The sequence below is a fragment of the Cannabis sativa genome, chromosome 2 (assembly GCF_029168945.1).
Source record: "Cannabis sativa cultivar Pink pepper isolate KNU-18-1 chromosome 2, ASM2916894v1, whole genome shotgun sequence".
Taxonomy (NCBI): domain Eukaryota; kingdom Viridiplantae; phylum Streptophyta; class Magnoliopsida; order Rosales; family Cannabaceae; genus Cannabis; species Cannabis sativa.
Genome location: NC_083602.1, coordinates 65,323,341 through 65,346,026, shown reverse-complemented (window position 1 = coordinate 65,346,026; position 22,686 = coordinate 65,323,341). Strand labels below are relative to the sequence as shown.

The 22,686-nt window shown below is 32.1% G+C and overlaps 1 protein-coding gene across 1 annotated transcript; it reads right to left on the bottom strand.

Annotated features, from left to right (window-relative positions):
• Positions 1 to 20,668: 20,668 nt before the first annotated feature.
• On the bottom strand, positions 20,669 to 21,884 carry LOC133034447 (uncharacterized). The gene is made up of 2 exons (XM_061109535.1): positions 21,445 to 21,884; positions 20,669 to 21,113 (listed from the first exon to the last, which is right to left on the bottom strand). The coding sequence occupies exons 1-2, from the start codon at positions 21,882 to 21,884 to the stop codon at positions 20,669 to 20,671; spliced, it is 885 nt and encodes a 294-aa protein (XP_060965518.1).
• Positions 21,885 to 22,686: the final 802 nt, after the last annotated feature.

Sequence of the window (22,686 nt, the reverse complement as noted above, 5' to 3'; positions counted from 1 at the left end):
TTGTCATTCCTACTTGCTATATGTTTAATAATTTCTGAATTGTGTATGAATTTATATTGAACCATGTTATTTTCTGTTATTAAGTTGTAGTTTAATTTCGAATCTTCATTGTTGGTCTAACTTGGCTTGTTTATCTAATGAGATAAATCCCTAGTGGATTTTAACCATTAGACATACATAATAGTGTTAGATCTCGAAAGATAAATATTGTATATGCGACATCTAGCTGTTCATTAATTGATGACACCTTACACTAGTATTTTTACGATATGAAACAAGAAGATTGTATAAATAAGATTACTTTGACTTTCGCTAATCGAAGCATCGTTGGATTCTTATTTAATAAACGAAATTATCCTAATTCCTCTTAGCTTATTCATTTCGAATTAGCACAATAACATATCATTGGATGAATGGTCTATAAATCATTTCATGTCATTCTATATTTTCTCTTAAGAAAATAAATGACGCAGATGATTATAATCCCGAAATTCTATTCCCAATTGATATAAATCCTCAATCTTAGAAATCTCTTACTTTATGGGCAAATCTGACTTAGAGTTAAATTAGTAGTGGTGGTCCAAGATAGAATTACTCATTATATTTGGTATAAATTTAAGTCTTTGACTTTAATTTTAGATTCCAAACAGAAATTTTCTTATATTTCTAATTCCAGGATGCAATACAGTTACACCTTCACAAGGGTTTAATATCCATCTTCTATTAATGGATTCAAACTGTATGGAATATGAGTTAGGTATTCTGTGACCAGGATCAACTTGCACTATTCTAAGAATTCTTTGATGTAACTAAACCTAAGTCATCAAAAGACACTACCACATTTTTTTTTAATCTATGGCATTTGTATCTTGTTCATAGTGGATTTGACAAGATCAATCTCTGCAAAGAGTTAATATGCCTATATCCACTGAAAGTAGTTCATCTCATTCGCAGAAGTATGTACATTCAGGGGTGGATATGAGTTTTTCGTTGTATTCTTAAAACGATCACTCTAGATTATACCTTATGCAAAGAAATTTGAAATGTTTGAAAAAAATTTCATTAATTTCTAGCAATGGGGAAAACCATTAAGGTAAGTGGTTAAAGATCTTGCGAACTGATAGGGGTGGAGAAATAGTTAGTAGATATGCAGTTCAAAGATCATTAAATTGATTTTTGAATTATATCCAAACTTACCTCCCCAGAAATTTCGATTTGCATATTGATGATTAGTTACTAGTCGTTGTCTAAGTCCTTCTATGGTAATACAATTTCAGAATGATGTAATGGTTGTATACTTAATGTAAATCAAAAATAGATTCATGGATGACCTAATCAAAATCTTAAGAAAAGCTAGAACTGTTAACCATGGTTTGTTAGCTATTCTAAGTGATTAGGGGTGGACCATCCCATTGTCAATAGATAAGAAAGTGTTTGTTCAAACAAATACTACTTTTCTAAGAAAATGACTAAGTCTGTAAATAAAATAGCAAATAAAGGAGATATTTTTCTTGATTCCAAAAGTGTTCTATCATCTTATATGACATATGATGATCCCACTGCCTCTGTTGTCTTGTCACAACAAAAGAGGTTAATACCATTTAGTTATCTTAAACATAATTCACGGTACCTTGTCGTAGTGGGAGAGTTTCTAGGAACTCACCTTCTTATGACATGGGAGACACTAGTGATTAAAATCCATTGTGAGTTTAAACAAGTAATGGATTGTCAAGATAAGAAACTAAGAAGAAAAGTCAATAGACCTATGGTTTAATCCATTCACATGGGTTTTATGCCCTAAACAAAACTCATTTCAATATAATCAGATTTACTTATTAATATAGATCAGAAATAACATTTAATGTTGCATGGTTCACATGATTTATTTCATGATTATATGTACATAATGTATAAATTCATCTGAAACCCTTTTCACATACTTGATCCTGTTTATTGTGTCGTCAACACATTGGAAAGTAAACATGACTATGTGAATAAAGTTTCCTAGATTTATCAGACATAGGGTTTTACTGATATGATAATCTACAACAGAGTTTACTTGCATTTGGAGAAGTGCTATGTTCTTTCCAGAGCATTGGTTAAAGTAAAGCTCAGGTTGGATGCATGGAGTATGCATCGGAAGGGACCGATATTGAACTTTGACTTAGATTTATTAAACTTACCGTAATTTTTATTCAAGTCAATATCACCTAGTTGATCCTAGATCAAATGTTCTTAATCCTGTTATGATTAGGCTCAATCTTGAAAGGCTATTCGTGTTCTTTGATTTGTTAGTTAAGCCTACTTTTAGGTCAGGGTGATACGTACATTTTGGGAACACGGTAGTGCAATTGAGTGGGAGCGCTAGCATAAACATGGAATCTATAGCTTATATCTGGCGAATAATAAGGAAAGGATGATCTCCTTCGAGCTTGACCAAACGAACATAAATGGTTGAGTACTCATTTCACATAAGCTGAAATATCATTTATACGGGGTCAAGTGTTTTAAGGATAAAATACATTGTAGGGTGTAACGGTAATCTAATCCCTTTACAGTGTAGATCATTCATATAGAGGATCATTGATCACATTAGGATTATAACAATGGATAACTAATGATGCATCTATATGGTGGAACATATAGAGAATTCTATATACTCAGAGTGCGATTCTAAGTTCTATGAATGGATTCAAAGAAGAATTAATAAGTTAGTGAATTTTAGTGCTAAATTCTTGATCTACTTATTGGAAGCTCGGTTATATAGACCCATGGTCCCCGCACTAGTTGAGATAATATTGCTTGTAAGACTCATGTAATTTGTTTTGATTAATCAATTATAATTCTCAAATTAGACTATATCTGTTTGTGAAATTTTCTCTAAGTAAGGGCGAAATTGTAAAGAAAGAGTTTTAGGGGCATATTTATTAATTATGATACTTTGTATGGTTCAATTAATAAATATAATAAATGAAAATATTATTTAATAATTATTTATAGTTATTAAATAGTTAGAATTGGCATTTAAATGGTTGAATTAGAAAATTGGCATTTTTGAGAAAATCAGATGCAGAAAAGGTAAAACTGCAAAATTGCAAAAAGTGAGGCCCAAATCCACTAAGCATGGTCGGCCACTTTTGTAGGCAATTTAAACTGATATTTTCATTATTTTAATGCCAAATAATTCAAACCTAACCATAGTGGAATGCTATAAATAGATAGTGAAGGCTTCAGGAAAATTACACTTTTCTTCTAACACTTTTGATTCAGAAAAAACTAAGCCTTCTCTCTCCCTATCTGGCCGACCACTCCCTCTCTCTTTCTTCCCTCTCAAATTTCGAAATTCTTAGTGTATGAGTAGTGCCCACACACAGCAAGTGATACCTCAACCATAGTAAGGAAGATCGTGAAGAAAGACTTTCAGCAAGAAGGAGTTTCAGCATCAAAGATTCCGAGAAAGAGATCCAGGTTCAGATATTGATAATGCTCTGCTACAGAAAGGAATCAAGGGCTAGATATCTGAATGGAAGGAGTCATTATATTCCGCTGCACCCAATGTAAGGTTTCTTAAACTTTATACGTGTTTATTTCATCGTTTTAGAAAGTTCTTATTTAGGATGTTAATAAACATACTTGTGAGTAGATCTAAGTGTTGGGTTTTATGCCCTAAATAAAACTCATTTCAATATAATCAGATTTACTTATTAATATAGATCAGAAATAACATTTAATGTTGCATGGTTCACATGATTTATTTCATGATTATATGTACATAATGTATAAATTCATCTGAAACCCTTTTCACATACTTGATCCTGTTTATTGTGCCGTCAACACATTGGAAAGTAAACATGACTATGTGAATAAAGTTTCCTAGATTTATCAGACATAGGGTTTTACTGATATGATAATCTACAACAGAGTTTACTTGCATTTGGAGAAGTGCTATGTTCTTTCCAGAGCATTGGTTAAAGTAAAGCTCAGGTTGGATGCATGGAGTATGCATCGGAAGGGACCGATATTGAACTTTGACTTAGATTTATTAAACTTACCGTAATATCTATTCAAGTCAATATCGCCTAGTTGATCCTAGATCAAATGTTCTTAATCCTGTTATGATTAGGCTCAATCTTGAAAGGATATTCGTGTTCTTTGATTTGTTAGTTAAGCCTACTTTTAGGTCAGGGTGATACGTACATTTTGGGAACACGGTAGTGCAATTGAGTGGGAGCGCTATCATAAACATGGAATCTATAGCTTCTATCTGGCGAATAGTAAGCAAAGGATGATCTCCTTCGAGCTTGACCAAACGAACATAAATGGTGGAGTACTCATTTCACATAAGCTGAAATATCATTTATACGGGGTCAAGTGTTTTAAGGAATAAATACATTGTAGGGTGTAACGGTAATTTAATCCCTTTACAGTGTAGATCATTCATATAGAGGATCATTGATCACATTAGGATTATATCAATAGATAACTAATGATGTGTCTATATGGTGGAACATATAGAGCATTCTATATACTGAGAGTGCAATTCTAAGTTCTATGCGTGGATTCAACGAAGAATTAATAAGTTAGTGAATTTTAGTGCTAAATTCTTGATCTACTTATTGGAAGCTCGGTTATATAGACCCATGGTCCCCCCACTAGTTGAGATAATATTGCTTGTCAGACTCATGTAATTGGTTAATCAATTATAATTCTCAAATTAGACTATGTCTATTTGTGAATTTTTCACTAAGTAAGGGCGAAATTGTAAAGAAAGATTTTTAGGGGCATATTTGTTAATTATGATACTTTGTATGGTTCAATTAATAAATATGATAAATGACAATATTATTTAATAATTATTTATAGTTATTAAATAGTTAGAATTGGCATTTAAATGGTTGAATTAGGAAATTGGCATTTTTGAGAAAATCAGATACAAAAGGTGTTAAAATTGCAAAATTGCAAAGCCTAAGGCCCAATCCATTAAAGGCATGGCCGACCACCTATTGTAGCATTTTAAATTGATTTTTTCATTATTTTAATGCCATATAATTCAAATCTAACCCTAGTGGAATGCTATAAATAGATAGTGAAGGCTTCAGGAAAATTACACTTTTCTTCAGACTTTCTGAATCAGAAAAACTGAGCCTTCTCTCTCCCTATCTTTAGCTGACCACTCTCTCTCTTCTTCTTCAATATTTCGAAATCCTTAGTGTATGAGTAGTGCCCACACACAGCAAGTGATACCTCAATCATAGTGAGGAAGATCGTGAAGAAAGATCATCAGCAAAGGAGATTCAGCATCAAGGATTCAGAGAAAGAGATCCAGGTTCAGATATTGATAATGCTTTGCTACAGAAAGGAATCGAGGGCTAGATATCTGAACGGAAGGAGTCATTATATTCCGCTGCACCCAATGTAAGGTTTCTTAAACTTTATATGTGTTTAATTTATCGTTTTAGAAAGTTCATATTTAGGATGTTAATAAACATACTTGTGAGTAGATCTAAGATCCTGGTAAAATAAATTTCCAACAACTGGCCTCAGAGCCATGGTAATTGATTTACTTGCAAGAAATTTGGACTTTAAAACGATTGTTTGTATGTTCTTTGGATGGTATCATGTTGTATTGAGTGTTATTTGATGATTGATTGATGTTTGTGAAAATTTCGTGAAAAATAATTGCGATTTTATCTCTGGAATTATTTTTATTGGATAGTATGGAAAAAACTAAGCAAGTTAGCCTTTTACAGAACTTAATTTGGATTTTATTTGAATTAGTTATGATTTTTTGAAGATTTGACAAAATCAACATTTGTCTTGATATTTTCCTGCGATCGCAAATCTGTCCGTACAGTTTCGAAATTTTTTGTTTTTCTTCAATTTTTCATGCTTTTTCATGGAATTAACTTCCAATTTTTTGTATAGTTTTGTATTTATACTATTACTATTCCTAATTTAATTCTAATTATCATTTTGAATTAATTTAATATTTTTTAAATTTAATTCAAGATATTAGTGTAATTTGAATTTGAATAGAATTAGTATCTATCTTCTTGCTTAAAAATCTATCTTATTTTTAAATTTGATTATATCTTATTTTTTTAAATTTAAGGTCAGATTTTATAAGATATTTATAAAATCTTTTAAGATATTTTTTTTAAAATATCTTATCTTTTAAGATATTTTTAATTATATCTTATCTTTTAAGATTTTTTAATTAAATCTTTTTAGATATTTTGACCATATTTAAATTTAAAATAAAATATTTATAATCATGTAATTTTAAATAGATATAAGATATTTTGCTAACTTTTAAATTTTGTTATTGTATTTATTTGAATTAAATTTAAAAATTTGAAAAGATATTTTATTTATCTTTTCTAATTTTTAGTTAATTTTTATTTTTAAAATAACATTTAATTTTTAAAAGTAGTTAGCAAATTTTTGAAATGATATTTAGGTTGGTTGAAACCTAATTTTTCAAAATTGTAGGTTTAATTTTAAATTTATTTTTTTTAATTTTCGAATTTTTTTTCAATTTCTTTTAAAATTTTCGAAATTTTTTATTATTTAATTAATTATTTTCGAAATTAAATATTTAATTTAAAATTAAATAAATCCTACATCCAACTATCCAGCTAACCTTGTTGCAGGAGTATGTGTTTTAGCTTATGTGTAAGTTTTCAAAACCTATTATTACTTGATTGCAAATAGCCATGGTTACTTTTTGCCAGATCTAATGATCTGATGGCTCCCTTGGTCAAGATAATAAATTGTAACAGGTATAATTTACAATCTTCTTTCATCTGTGTATGACCTAGCAACATGATAGGACCCATCCAAAGTGTGCCTGTGTGAGCCTATGTGTTTAATTTTATTATAGATGCATATAGGTTGTTGTTGCTAAATAAAATATCATAGTTCTTGATAGATTTTATTTAGGCCCATTTAGTTTTGGGTTTATTCAAATAATAACAGTTGTTCTTATTAAGGTTAAATTCCTCTCTTTTGGGCCTTGTGTGAGAGTTGGGAGCCATAGAAGTGGGTACGACATACTCAACTCAGCACCTCCTCACACAAACCACCCCAATTGTGAAGGCCCATTTGCCTGATTTGAATGACTGTACTAGGTTAATTAAACTAGTTTAACCTAATAAAATTGATTAGCAACATAATTAATTTCATTTATTTTGAAATTAATTTAAGAAAAATATAGTTTAAAGAATTTTTTATTCTAAGCTAAACTATATGTATTTTCTTGTATTTAATTAAATATAGAATTATAACCATCTAGATTCTTTCTGGAGCTTAATTTAAATTTTTCATTAAATATTCCTATTTAAGTTGATATTTAGTTATCTACAACTAACCAACTTAAATCTGAATATCTTTTGAATTTCAAATTTTAAAATTAAGTTGAGGAATTTTAGGCATTGGTTATTAAGATTCTTTAGATATTTTTTTTTTAAGTTAATATCTTTTCGAATATTAACTTAAAGTGGAATATTTTCAAATTAAGTGGTTACAACTTAATTTTTGATATTTAATTAAATTTAAATTTGAAAATATTCAAGTTCTAGATTTTTTCTAGTACAACTTAAATTAGATATTTATTCAAATTTTGTGGAAAAGATACTTAGTCAAATAAGATATTTTCTAGATAGTTATTTCTAGACTACTTATTATTTCTAATATTAAATAGGAAAATATTATAAATTGTGAAATTAATTATTTATATAATTAATTTTGGTACAATTTATTTTAAGTATATTTTTCCTAGTATTAAACTAGAGATTAATAATTAAGCCTTCTCTACACTTAATTATTTATTTCTTGAATTTAATACATTTAATTAATTTGAAAAATTAAATATCTAAGTTGATTTTTATCATCATACTTAAATATTTCTTTTTCATGACATTTAATTAAATAGAAAATTATTTTTAGTTGTAATTTATTTTTTTTTCAACTAAATTTAAATAATTTTCAAAATATATTTTTCCTTTATTTTATTAATCAATTTTCGAAATTGCATTTCTTAAATGCTAGAATTTCGAATTTTATCTTGAAAAATAGATTAAGTTGTAAATTAATTATTTATTTTAATTAATTCTTGGATCAACTTAAATCAATGATTTTTTCATTTATTGATTAATTTAAAATAAATTGAATTAAAATATATTATTAGAAATTGAATTAATTAGTCAAAAGAAAATCTAGATAGGTGATATTTTTGCTTGAAGTATTTTTCTAGTGTATTTAATTAAATAGAAAATTAATATTTAAGTTGATTTTCATCATCATACTTAAATATTTGTAATTTTTCTTATATATTTAATTAAATAGGAAAATTATATTTTTTGTTGTAAATTAATTTTATTAATTAATTTTGGGCCAACATTAAATTAGAATAATTTTTCCAGGATTTATTCTTTATTTTAATATGCATTTTTCGAAAATTGTATTCTTAAATACTTTAATTTTTTCGAAATGCAATATATATATTTATAGAAAATAAAATTTGAGTTGTAAATTAATTTAAATTAATTTTGTAACAACTTAAATTGAATATTTTTCTAAATATTTATTGGAAATTATTACTAAGATGGAAATAATTCATGTTATTTTCATAACCATCTAAGTAAAATTTATAAATATTAAATTAAAATTTATATTTAGAATTTTTCATTCTAAATTGGAAATTTTAATTAAATAATATATATTTAAAATAAATAGAATAAATAAAGAGAATCAAAGAAAATACAACTCTCTTTAAATAATGAGCTTTATTATTAAGACATTCGATCTCCATTGTGGGTTTTACACCGCGTTTGTTTTAGTGAGTAATCCTCCCTAATGGAGGAACGTTCATTAGCAATTTCGCATCGTTTAACCTCGCATGATAAGTAGTTTGTAAGTGTTTTGTATGGTATGGATCACCCTAATGGTGGCGACCATACTTGACTTGCAAATTATGAAACAATGGTGGAAGCTCATAAGATAGAATTGCCTTGACTCTCGCCTAAACGGGACAACGCTGAATTCCAATCTTGATCGAATAAAAGGTTGCTAGAATGTTTAACATTTTAGACGAGCTGACAACTCTATTCAATGAATGGTAGCTTTGACTCTCGCCTAAACGGGACACTGATATCAGTTTGTTGAAAACCTTGGAAATTATTTAGGATTGTAAGTTTTAGTATTTTCACTTGTCATTCCTACTTGCTATATGTTTATAATTTCTGAATTGTGTATTAATTTATATTGAACCATGTTATTTTCTGTTATTAAGTTGTAGTTTAATTTCGAATCTTCATTGTTGGTCTAACTTGGCTTGTTTATCTAATGAGATAAATCCCTAGTGGATTTTCACCATTAGACATACATAATAGTGTTAGATCTCGAAAGATAAATATTGTATATGCGACATCTATCTGTTCATCAATTGATGACACCTTAGACTAGTATTTTTACGATATGAAACAAGAAGATTGTATAAATAAGATTACTTTGACTTTCGCTAATCGAAGCATCGTTGGATTCTTATTTTAAACGAAATTATCCTAATTCCTCTTAGCTTATTCATTTCGAATTAGCTTTAAAAACATATCATTGGATGAATGGTCTATAAATCATTTCATGTCATTTTATATGACGCATATGATTATAATCCCGAAATTCTATTCCCAATTGATATAAATCCTCAATCTTAGAAATCTCCTACTTGTATGGGCAAATCTGACTTAGAGTTTGTATTAGTAGTGGTGGTCCAAGAGAGAATTACTCATAATATTTGGTATAAATTTAAGTCTTTGACTTTAATTTTAGATTCCAAACAGAAATTTTCTTATATTTCTAATTCCAGATACAATACAGTTACACTTTCTCAAGTGTTTAATATCCATCTTTTATTAATGGATTCAAACTGTATGGAATATGAGTTAGGTATTCTGTGACCAGGATCCACTTGCACTATTCTAAGAATTCTTTTATAAACCTAAGTCATCAAAAGACACTACCACATTTTTTTAATCTATGGCATTTGTATCTTGTTCATAGTGGATTTGACAAGATCAATCTCTGCAAAGAGTTAATATGCCTATATCCACTGAAAGTAGTTCATCTCATTCGAAGATGGATGCACATTCAGGGGTGGATATGAGTTTTTCGTTGTATTCTTCAAACGATAACTCTAGATTATACGTTTTAGCAAGAAATTTGAAATGTTTGAAAAATTTCATTTATTTCTAGCAATGGTTAAAACCATTAAGGTAAGTGGTTAAAGATCTTGCGAACTGATAGGGGTGGAGAAATAGTTAGTAGATATGCAGTTCAAAGATCATTAAATTGATTTTTGAATTATATCCTATCTTACCTCCCCAGAAATTTCGAGTTGCAAGTTGATGATTAGTTACTGGTCGTTGCCTAATTCCTTCTATGGTAATACAATTTCAGAATGATGTAATGGTTGTATACTTAATGTAAATCATTACTAGATTCATGGATGACCTAATCAAAATCTTAAGAAAAGCTAGAACTGTTAACCATGGTTTGTTAGCTGTTCTAAGTGATTAGGGGTGGACCATCCCATTGTCAATAGATAAGAAAGTGTTTGTTCAAACAAATACTACTTTTCTAAGATAATGACTAAGTCTGAAAACAAGTAGAAAATAAAGGAGATATTTAATTCTTGATTCCAAAAGTGTTCTATCATCTTATTTGACATATGATGATCCCACTGCCTCTGTTGTCTTGTCACAACCAAAGAGGTTAATACCATTTAGTTTTCTTCGACATAATTCACGGTACCTTGTCGTAGTGGGAGAGTTTCTAGGAACTCACCTTCTTATGACTTGGGAGACACTAGTGATTAAAATCCATTGTGAGTTTAAACAAGTAATGGATTGTCAAGATAAGAAACTAAGAAGAAAGCCAATAGAACTATGGTTTAATCCATTCACATGGAGTAACCTTAAGTTTTCTATTACAAGGACATAAAAGAAAATTTACGTTTATAAGTCTATTCAATGGACTTAACAAAACTTCCTGTTCCTAGTATTATAGGTTTGAGTTTATCTAAACCTATGGCTTGTGGTATACCTGGTAATTACTTACTCTAATGCAAGCAACTTACTTTAGTAAGATGCTGAAGCATTTTCTTTCTAATGGCAATCTATAGAAGCTTCACAACTTCTTAGGTATAGATTTTATCTAAGGAAAAGTCTTAACTATTCCAGAAAAGATAAAGCCATGAAAGAATTTCTTAAATCAACAGTGAGAGGTCTTAGATATGCTTTTGTATGCCTTAGACCAGACACCTGCTGTTGAGTGGGAGTAATGAGTAGGTATCAGATTAATCCAGGAGAAGAACATTGGAAGACAATCAAGTAAATCTTAAGATAAAGAAGAGGAACTATATGTTAGTCTATAAGGGTGTGTTTAAAACTCTTAGACTACACCATATCAGATTTCGAAATTTGCCTTTGTGCTAGTAAATCTTTCTGATAAGATGGTGATTACTCTGGGGGTGGAATAGTGATTTTGGAGAAGTGTAAAAACCTATCTGAAGTCTCCAGGTCTACCAGAGAGGGACTGAATGTTAAAGTTGCAGGAAAGGTACTTATTCAGTCTAAGGAAAGTTCTATACATCTTTGGCACCATTCCAAATTGCCTTAAACTACTAGTGTCACTTTCCTGATTAACCAAAAGTAGTTGCCAAAGGTATAGAATCCAGTATCCCAAGAGAGTGGACATATAGAGAGGAATTTCACATTATCAATGATTTTGTGATTAAGGAAGAGTAATGGTGGAGAAAAGGTTGTGGTTAATTCAACCTTTCAGATCCTATTACGAGGAGTTTACTACTACTACACTTGATTTGTATATCAAGGTGTTGAGATTATTTGAAACGCACTTTTTGTTTTATATTAGTGCAAGTGGGAGTTTGTTGGGTTTTATGCCCTAAATAAAACTCATTTCAATATAATCAGATTTACTTATTAATATAGATCAGAAATAACATTTAATGTTGCATGGTTCACATGATTTATTTCATGATTATATGTACATAATGTATAAATTCATCTGAAACCCTTTTCACATACTTGATCCTGTTTATTGTGCTGTCAACACATTGGAAAGTAAACATGACTATGTGAATAAAGTTTCCTAGATTTATCAGACATAGGGTTTTACTGATATGATAATCTACAACAGAGTTTACTTGCATTTGGATAAGTGCTATGTTCTTTCCAGAGCATTGGTTAAAGTAAAGCTCAGGTTGGATGCATGGAGTATGCATCGGAAGGGACCGATATTGAACTTTGACTTAGATTTATTAAACTTACCGTAATATCTATTCAAGTCAATATCGCCTAGTTGATCCTAGATCAAATGTTCTTAATCCTGTTATGATTAGGCTCAATCTTGAAAGGCTATTCGTGTTCTTTGATTTGTTAGTTAAGCCTACTTTTAGGTCAGGGTGATACGTACATTTTGGGAACACGGTAGTGCAATTGAGTGGGAGCGCTATCATAAACATGGAATCTATAGCTTCTATCTGGCGAATAGTAAGCAAAGGATGATCTCCTTCGAGCTTGACCAAACGAACATAAATGGTGGAGTACTCATTTCACATAAGCTGAAATATCATTTATACGGGGTCAAGTGTTTTAAGGAATAAATTAGGCCTGCACATGGGTTGGGTTGGGCGGTTTTTGGGCGGTTTGGCGGTTTTTTTATTTGGCGGTTTTTTAAAATCACAACCCATACCTGCCCAATAAAAGTTTGGGTTGGGCGGTTTTTTAAGGGGCGGTTTTATGCGGTTTTTTGGGCGGTTTGGGTTGCTTAAAAATCAAAACTTCCAAAGTATATTGTCACAAGAAAAAAAAAATTAACTAAAAGTTTATACCTGTTAATAACAATGCATAAAAGTCCTTAAAAAATTCATATCAATCTTTATAAACTCCACAACAAGGCATAATAATAATCCATGAAAATTTCGTAATAATTCTTATAAAGTCCATAGTACTATTCCATAACAATCTAGAAAAGGTCCTTAAAAAGTCCATACAAGTTCATAACCATCCAAAAAAAAAAAAAGTCCATAATTTAAGTCCATAACACAATCTAAGTTCATAATAATTCATAAAGTCTCCATAATTAAAACAAAAGTGACTTCAAAAGTTGGCTCCAAATGAAATGCAACTCTGCAAAATAATAAAAAAATTTAATTACCATATAAATAACAACTTGATATTGATTAAATTACAATGCATAATTATAATAACCAACCTTAATCTCTAATGAAACCATTTCAAACTTGCAACGACGCTATATATCATTTAGGATGCTCGCTAGCAATAATATCTGCAAACGAATGAAATATATATCATAACAAGATAATTTTTTTTAGCGTAACAGTAATAAAAAATTTATGTATAAGGAGTTTTCAAGATCAAATAGTATATTTTACCATTTTCAAGTTGTTCAGAAGTATTTAGTAATTCTTCTTCATCCATGTATTCCTTGACAATAATTGGTTGGTTGCTTTCACTATACCAATTCTTCAAACATATTAGACCCTCCACTGTCTTTGGTAGTAATGAGCTTCGAAATGGATCAAGAATACGCCCCCCAATTGAAAATGCAGACTCTGATGGCACAGTGGTAACAGGAATGGCCAAAACATCTTGAGCAATCAAAGATAATACCGGATACCTATTCGATTGTCCCGTCCACCACTTCAAGATATCAAAACGCTGACCCACAACAAAATCTTCAGTATCATCAGCCAAATATTTGTCAATCTCATTTCTATTTCTTTCACCATCATGTTGTCGTTTTTTAGACATAAACTTGGAGACAAGTCCCCCAGGTTTAGTTGTATCTCCTTCAACAGAAACTGATAAATTAGAACTTGTAGTTGAACTTGGGCCCACACCAAAGTGCATCTCATTGTAAAAATCAAACAGCTTGCGCAAATTCTCTTCAATTTTCTTAATCAACTTTGGATCGCAATGATATATCATAGAAAGTTTCATAACAGTCAACCACAAATTGTAACTTGTACCTAGGATCAAGAACAGTAGCAATGATTAATGCACCATTAGCTGCCTTTGACTCTCCCCAATATTTATCAAATTTTCTCTTCATATTAGCAGCCATGGAGGATAGCATTCCATCTCTTTCCTTTGACAAAGTTATCAACTCATTCTGAATTTCGCAGATCTCTTGAAAATACAAGTTAGAGGTCACATAAGAAGACCCACTAAATTTCAAAGTGACTTCATAAAACGTTTTTAAAAACTTCACAAAGATCCTTGCATTTTCCCAATCATCTTCATTAGGTGGTCCTTCCTTACTCTTTCCATTATCCTCCTCAGTGAAATAATACCTATAATTTTTGTCAGTCTTTATCCTGTCAAATGCCTTTTGGAACTTAAGAGCACACTCTAACATCAAATAAGTAGAGTTCCATCTTGTAGGCACATCTAAACACAATAGCCCCTTACACTCAATATCTTCAGCTTTGACACATTCTTTAAATGCCAACAACCTTGATGGTGATGATCTTACATATTTCACAGCATTTCTTATGGCAGCAATTGACTCATTTTTCTCCTTTAGCCCATCAGTTACTATCAGATTGACAATATGTGCACAACATCTTAAATGCAAGAACTCTCCATCCAAAATTATAGCATGCCTTTTGCTCTTGAATTTTCTCAAAACATACTCAATCGCAGTGCTATTTGTACTAGCATTATCAATCCGTAATTGTGAAAATCTTATGAATCCCCCATTGATTAAGACAACTTTCAATCTCAGTCCCTATTGTCTCCCCTTTATGATCAGTGATTTGACAAAAGTTAATGATCCTTTTTTGTAACTTCCAATCACTATCAATCCAATGTGCAGTGAGACACATATAGTTTATATTTTGGATAGAAGTCCATGTGTCAGTAGTAAGAGAAACCCTTACTTTTTTCAAAACACCTCTAATTACTTCTTTTTCATCCAAGTACAGTTGATAAATGTCTCTAGCAATTGTCATACGGGATATAGTTTCAAGTCTCGGTTCTAACTGACGAATCAATTGCCTAAACCCTTCACTCTCCACATGCCTAAAAGGCAACTCCTCCAACAAAATGTATTTTGCAATAGACTGCCTACACTTTTGTTTATCAAATTGCACTGCAATCAAGTTCGCAGTAGCACCACCCTCTCCCTCTTTCTTAGGTTCGAAACACAAGATCTTTTGTTTGTTCACCCTATTAGGATTCTTTGGACACCGATTCAAGTGATTCCATAAAGTACTAGTTCCGCAATTTTTAGGGTGAGCAGCATAATCCTTCCCACAAAAATTACATGCTGCCCTAGGATCCTCAAGATTACCACCCACAATTCTAGTAAAAAACTGCCAAATATCTGACTTCCCCTTAGGCTTCTTATTTTTCTCATTCCCCATTTCCTCTTTATCAGCTTCTACTTCCTCTTCCACTTCAATATTAGGCATATCATTATCTTCTATAACCACATCTTGTATTTCTATATTAATATCCATAACTCCACCTAATAATTAAATTAATTTTAGACTATGACAAAATAAATTTCATACACAAAAATAATCAAAACAAACAAGATCAAAAATAAAAAATAAAAACAAAAATTTCAGTTATTCAAACACAATCTTTGATTAATTCAAGACAAAGATGTGATGATCATCCAATTCCATTAAATACATATAATATTATGGTCTTATGCGTTTTACTAACTTATCAAATTGGTAACTAATTTTGAATTATTAGTTACAACTCAAAAAAATTGCTCGTTTTGCTATTCTCTTTAACATATTACATAACATTACACACCAAATGGGCTAAAAAGCAAGTCCACAATGACTCTATTCTGAATCCATTTTGTCAAGTCAATATATGCAAAAGCTTAAACTCAATAAATTTAAGTACATGAATAAGATTTTATTTTTTACCACATTCAATTAATTGAATGTCCAAGAATATATGGGCAATCAAGAGAGCTACAAATTTATGATAAAATAATTTTCTATGAACTCTCAAGTCTCACTAAATGAATGAAACCACCTTGTTTTGTTGGCACTAATAGCAATTACATATCCATAAAACTAAATGTAAAGTATAATTTATTAAAAGAAAATAATATTAATTTTTTCAAAAGAAATATAATAATAGTTTTAATAAAACCATTACAGCTAAATTAAACACGTCATATGTATATATTATATATTTTTTTTAAAGAATATTGTTATTATTACATTTAATCTTTTTTCATAATAGGAATTATCAATACATTGATGAGTTTGTAATAACATAATACCTAATACAACAAATTACAGTTTCGAAATCCTTAAACCATAAAAGAAAATCTAACAACAAGTACAAGACATACATATCATGATTACCAACTTATTATGCCTAACTAAAACACATGAATTCGTGATTATCTATACAATATTTGTAATTAGAAATTTATACTTAGTAGACAAGCCTTGTGTTTTATTTGCATAATAAATGACAACATTATACTTACCAGACCAGATTTTTGGCCGATTCTATACATTTTACAGTCAAAAAAGGGCCTCACCGACTGTGTGTATATTAATGGATTAATAAGTGTTGTGCCGACAATAATTGGGGATGGGTTAACAAGCTACTTAGGGCAGAGATCACGTTTTGTGGATAATTAATTAAACTTAGCTAATTAAGGGCAGAGAGCTACAAATAAATATATATATATATAAATAATACCATACCTGAGTCGAGGGGGCTGGCGGCTGTGATGGCCTGAGGCTAGGCGGTGGCTCGACGAGCAGAGAAGAAGGGGGGAAGGGGCGACGACGACCGGAGAAGAAGGTGGGGGTGGGGGGGGGGGCGATGCTGTTGGCGGCTGTGAAGGGGGGAGGTACGGGTTATTTAGTTTTAGGTTTTTGTTTTAGTTTGTTTTTCAATTTAGGCAGTAGGTAATAAATATAATAGTATAAATTAAATTTAAAAAAAATAATAATAATAATATATTACGGGTCGGGTTGAACCCGCCCGTTTTTAGACTAACCCGTACCCGCCCGCTAAACAGCGGGTTAAAATTCAACCCAATCCAATTTTTGCGGGTTTTTAATGGGCGGTTTCCATACGGGCGGATTCTAATGGGTTAGGCGGTTCCTACGGTTTAGCGGTTTTTATGTTCCGGCCTAGAATAAATACATTGTAGGGTGTAACGGTAATTTAATCCCTTTACAGTGTAGATCATTCATATAGAGGATCATTGATCACATTAGTATTATAACAATGGATAACTAATGATGTGTCTATATGGTGGAACATATAGAGCATTCTATATACTGAGAGTGCAATTCTAAGTTCTATGCGTAGATTCAACGAAGAATTAATAAGTTAGTGAATTTTAGTGCTAAATTCTTGATCTACTTATTGGAAGCTCGGTTATATAGACCCATGGTCCCCCCACTAGTTGAGATAATATTGCTTGTAAGACTCATGTAATTGGTTTTGATTAATCAATTATAATTCTCAAATTAGACTATGTCTATTTGTGAATTTTTCACTAAGTAAGGGCGAAATTGTAAAGAAAGATTTTTAGGGGCATATTTGTTAATTATGATACTTTGTATGGTTCAATTAATAAATATGATAAATGACAATATTATTTAATAATTATTTATAGTTATTAAATAGTTAGAATTGGCATTTAAATGGTTGAATTAGGAAATTGGCATTTTTGAGAAAATCAGATACAAAAGGTGTTAAAATTGCAAAATTGCAAAGCCCAAGGCCCAATCCATTAAAGGCATGGTCGGCCACCTATTGTAGCATTTTAAATTGATTTTTTCATTATTTTAATGCCATATAATTCAAATCTAACCCTAGTGGAATGCTATAAATAGATAGTGAAGGCTTCAGGAAAATTACACTTTTCTTCAGACTTTCTGAATCAGAAAAACTGAGCCTTCTCTCTCCCTATCTTAAGCTGACCACTCTCTCTCTTCTTCTTCAATATTTCGAAATCCTTAGTGTATGAGTAGTGCCCACACACAGCAAGTGATACCTCAATCATAGTGAGGAAGATCGTGAAGAAAGATCATCAGCAAAGGAGATTCAGCATCAAGGATTCAGAGAAAGAGATCCAGGTTCAGATATTGATAATGCTCTGCTACAGAAAGGAATCAGGGCTAGATATCTGAACGGAAGGAGTCATTATATTCCGCTGCACCCAATGTAAGGTTTCTTAAACTTTATATGTGTTTAATTTATCGTTTTAGAAAGTTCATATTTAGGATGTTAATAAACATACTTGTGAGTAGATCTAAGATCCTGGTAAAATAAATTTCCAACACTAAGATCTCGGTAAAATAATTTCCAACACTTAGATGCGAGCTGGGATTTAGAACCACTTAGTTCCTATGATATATTTAGGATCACGAGATGTAGGGATTTTAGTGGATATTATAGTCCTTCCTCTTCGTCTTCTTAGGACTATGGTAAATTCCTTGGGCAAGAAATTATTCCCCAATTTTCCCTTTTACTTGTTTTTCAATAAATGCTAACACTTTATCTTCTCTCGCATAAATGAATCTCGAGGGTCTCTTTCACAAAAAGGGAAAGAAGAGGTTGACAATCTCGAGGCTCCAGCAGATGTCAAAGTGGAGTTCCCAAAAAGGCCTAAGAAGAATACTACTAACAAGAAGCGAGCCTCCCAGACTGCTAATCTTGAGGTCCCTGAAATTGAGACTCAGGATTTGACCCCTCCTGCGGCCCCCGCACGTACCGATGAGAACATTCCCAAAAAGACTCAAGCTTCCGCCTCCTTGAGCCAAGCCCTCGAAACTCTGCTTGTCGAGGTTGGGAAAACTGGCCTGGAGTACACTGCAGAGTTTGGTGCAGCTTGCTGGCGTCATTTCAAGGCTCTCCTCCCCCATGAATGTGATTTAATCAATAATGGGGATCTAGAGGAGATGCTTAAAAGGAGTGTATCTCATAGCCTCTAAGTAAATTCCTTTACCCTTATCTGCTCACTCTTATTTTTTTTTAACATCCTTCAAACTACTCATGCATTTTTGTTTGTTGGTTTTCAGACATCTTTCATCTCTTTTGTCGCCCAACGGCGAGGCATGGAAAAAAGAAAGTATATAGAGAGCGAGATTCAGAACGTGATAGGCCATCGCGAGGTTGTGACCAAGCAATGGAATGATGTTAAATTTGAAAACATTCTCTACTCAAAGAAATCGAGAAGGTGAAGAAGACCCACAATGCCGAGTTTGAAGCTACTAAGAAGGAGGCAAAAGACAAGGCCGATGCATGCCAGAAACTCTAAGGAGAACTTGATGCAGCCAAAGTAACGCTCGAGAGGAAAGAAGCTGAGACTATTGAATGATGCAACGTTGTTGGCCTACGTTCCATCTACCAACCCTGGATGGAAAATCCAGGGATGGATACGAGTTTCTTGGGAGAGTTTGAGGAAGAGGTCCTTGTCTACTAGGAGAAGACTAAGAAGGAAGAAGAAGATGCCGAGGCAGCAGAGGAAGAAGAACTGTCCAAGTCTTCTACTATGTAGGTTTGGTTTTTATTTATTTTTGTTTTATCTAGGCAAATGGCCTTAAGGCCGAGACAATGGTTTTCCCCTTGTGGCACTTTTGTAAAGACAAATTTACAAGGTTGGATGGCCAACTTTGCTTTTATTTTATGTTTATTGAATGCTTCGTATTTTTATATTTGACCTTAACATATATCTGTTTGTTTCTGTTTTCATTCACAGCTTAAACAATTATATTTTGATCAGATTTAAAATACTTTAGGCCTTTCCATTACTCGTAATTTCCTTTGATATTATTTAAGTAGTTAGTAATCTACTATGTATGCAAGCAGTTATTATATGCTATGCTTTTGACTTGCGAGCAGTTATCAATTCTGCTTCACATAAATAGTTTTAATCTATTTTAAGCAAACTTGAATATACTTTTAATGATTCTTCACTTTGTATATTTTTGATTACTTACATGAATAGTTATGTCTTCTATTCATATATTAGGTTTAAGTATTTTTTTCAAAACATCTTGGTGTCTCGTTTAATACTTTCCCACAAAATGTGAGCCGTTAGTATTCAACTGCACATGTAGTTTATGAGTTATATCTTATTTTCAACTTTTGTTTTTCCTTTCTCGTCAGAAATGTTCTTTAATCAAAAATTTAAAAAAATGCTAAAGTAATGGGTTTGTAATATATCATGTATTTCTAGATAAATTCTGGTTAATTATACACATAAGCCCCTCAAGTAATTTTAAAGGATGATGCTTTGTAATTACTTGAAAAAATGATTCAACTTTATTAATAATTAAAGTTCAACATATTACATTAGAAATATGAGTTATAGCATTAGTTTACTGGTAGTATGGTCGCAAATGTTCCACATTCCAGTAGTTCTTTATCAGCGAGCCATTCAACCGAGCAAATTTGTAAACCCTGGTTCCTACTATCACTTCAATCACATAAGGAGCCTCCCAGTTTAGGCTGAATACTCCTGCAGATGCATCTCTCGTATTTTCAAATACTCACCTTAGCACCAAGTCTCCAATGTTGAAGAGTCTCTTTTTCACCCTTTTGTTCAAGTATCTTATTACTCAGTGTTGGTATGCTGAATTAGTAATTTGCGACTCAGTACGTTTTTCATCAAGTAGATCCAAGGACAATTTCAAAAGTTCTTGGTTTTCTTCTTGATTATAAAATTCTCGTCTGTGAGTAGAGATATTTACTTCTACTGGCAACATTGCCTCTAAGCCAAATGCTAGCGAGAATGGACTATGTCCCGTTGCTATCTTCTCAGTTGTCCTATGAGCCCAAAGTACTTGAGGTAGTTCATCGACCCATCTACCTTTGGCAGCGTCTAGTTTCTTCTCGATAGTATCCTTCAAGGTCTTGTTGACAGCTTCCACTTGTCCATTTGCCTGAGGCCTGGATACTGACGAGAAGCTTTTGATTATCTTGTTCCTCTCGCAGAACCCAATGAATAATTCACCATCAAACTGAGTCCCATTATCTGATACTATCTTAATGGGTATTCCAAACCTACAAATTATGTTATTGACAACAAAGTCGAGAACTTTTTTGCAGGTTATGGAAACCAGAGGTTTAGCCTCCGTCCATTTTGTGAAGAAATCGAGAGCCACCACTGCGTACTTTGCTCCTCCTCACCCTGTGGGTAGTGCCCCAATTAAATCAATTCTCCATATTGCAAATGGGTAAGGCGAGGTCATCATTCTCAGTTCTGTTGGTGGTACGCGAGGTATATGCAAAAATCTCCAATACTTATCACACTTCTTGATAAATTCATGGGTGTCCTTGTTTATGATTGGCCAGTAATATCCTTGTCTAATAATCTTTTTTTGACAAGCTTTGCCAACTTGCATGGTCCCCACAAAAGCTTTCATGGATTTCTTTGATGATCTCATTTGCTTCTGCGGGAAGAACACAGCGTAGGAGAGGCATTGAATAGCCCCTTCTATACAATTTGCCTTCTACTATCATGTAGCGAGGCACTGAATACAAGAGTTTTTGTGCCTCATTTTTGTCAGTAGGAAGTTGTCCACTGAGAAGATAGTTGAATATAGGCGTCATCCACATGGGCGAGCTATCTATCATCTCGACATCTTTCTTTTCACATATACTTGGTTCGTTTAGCATCTCCACCGGAACTAAGTTCAGTTCATCAAATTCATTCTGCGAGGCCAATTTTGCTAAGGCATCGACATTAGAGTTTTGTTCTCTTGGTATTTGCTCGATTTTGAAATAATCAAACTTTTCCAAGTTCTTCCGAACTTTCTTTAGGTATTTGGCCATTTTTAAGCCCTTAGCTTGGTATTCCCCGAGAACTTGATTTACTATCAACTGTGAGTCACTATGGCATATGAGATTTTTAACTTTCAACGCTTCAACTATCCTCAAACCAACGATTAAGGCTTCATACTCAGCCTCGTTGTTTGATGCGTCGAATTGAAATCTCAAGGCATAGTGAGACTTAAAGTTTTCTGGTGAAATTAATATCACCCCTGCACCCGAGCCATGCTCATTGGATGCACCATCCACGTATAATTTCCATGTATCCACGTCTCGCTGAACAAGCAGATTTTCTTCTAGAGTTACTCCATCTATCAAGATATCTGCCAAGGCTTGGCCCTTGATGGATGTTCGTGGGTGATAAGTTATGTCAAACGACCCCAGTTCAATTGACCATTTTATCAGTCTTCCAAAAGCATCTGGTTTTGATAAAACTTGTCTCAGGGGTTGATCTATTAACACCTTAATAAGATGTGCCTGGAAGTAAGGCCTTAACTTGCGAGATGCATGGATTAGGCATAAGACAAGTTTTTCAAGAGGGGGATACCTCGATTCTGCTCCCAGTAACTGTTGGAAATTATTTTACCAGGATCTTAGATCTACTCACAAGTATGTTTATTAACATCCTAAATATGAACTTTCTAAAACGATTAATTAAACACATATAAAGTTTAAGAAACCTTACATTGGGTGCAGCGGAATATAATGACTCCTTCCGTTCAGATCTCTAACCCTTGATTCCTTTCTGTAGCAGAGTATTATCAAGATCTGAACCTGGATCTTCTTCTCTGAATCCTTGATGTTG

Excerpts from the sequence above, each read along its gene's own strand:
- LOC133034447 (XM_061109535.1), bottom strand. The coding sequence starts at position 21,884 with ATGGCCAAATACCTAAAGAAAGTTCGGAAGAACTTGGAAAAGTTTGAT. Across the intron at positions 21,114-21,444 it reads TGTGGGGACCATGCAAGTTG|GTTTGGAATACCCATTAAGA; the intron begins GCAAAGCTTGTC and ends CATAATTTGTAG.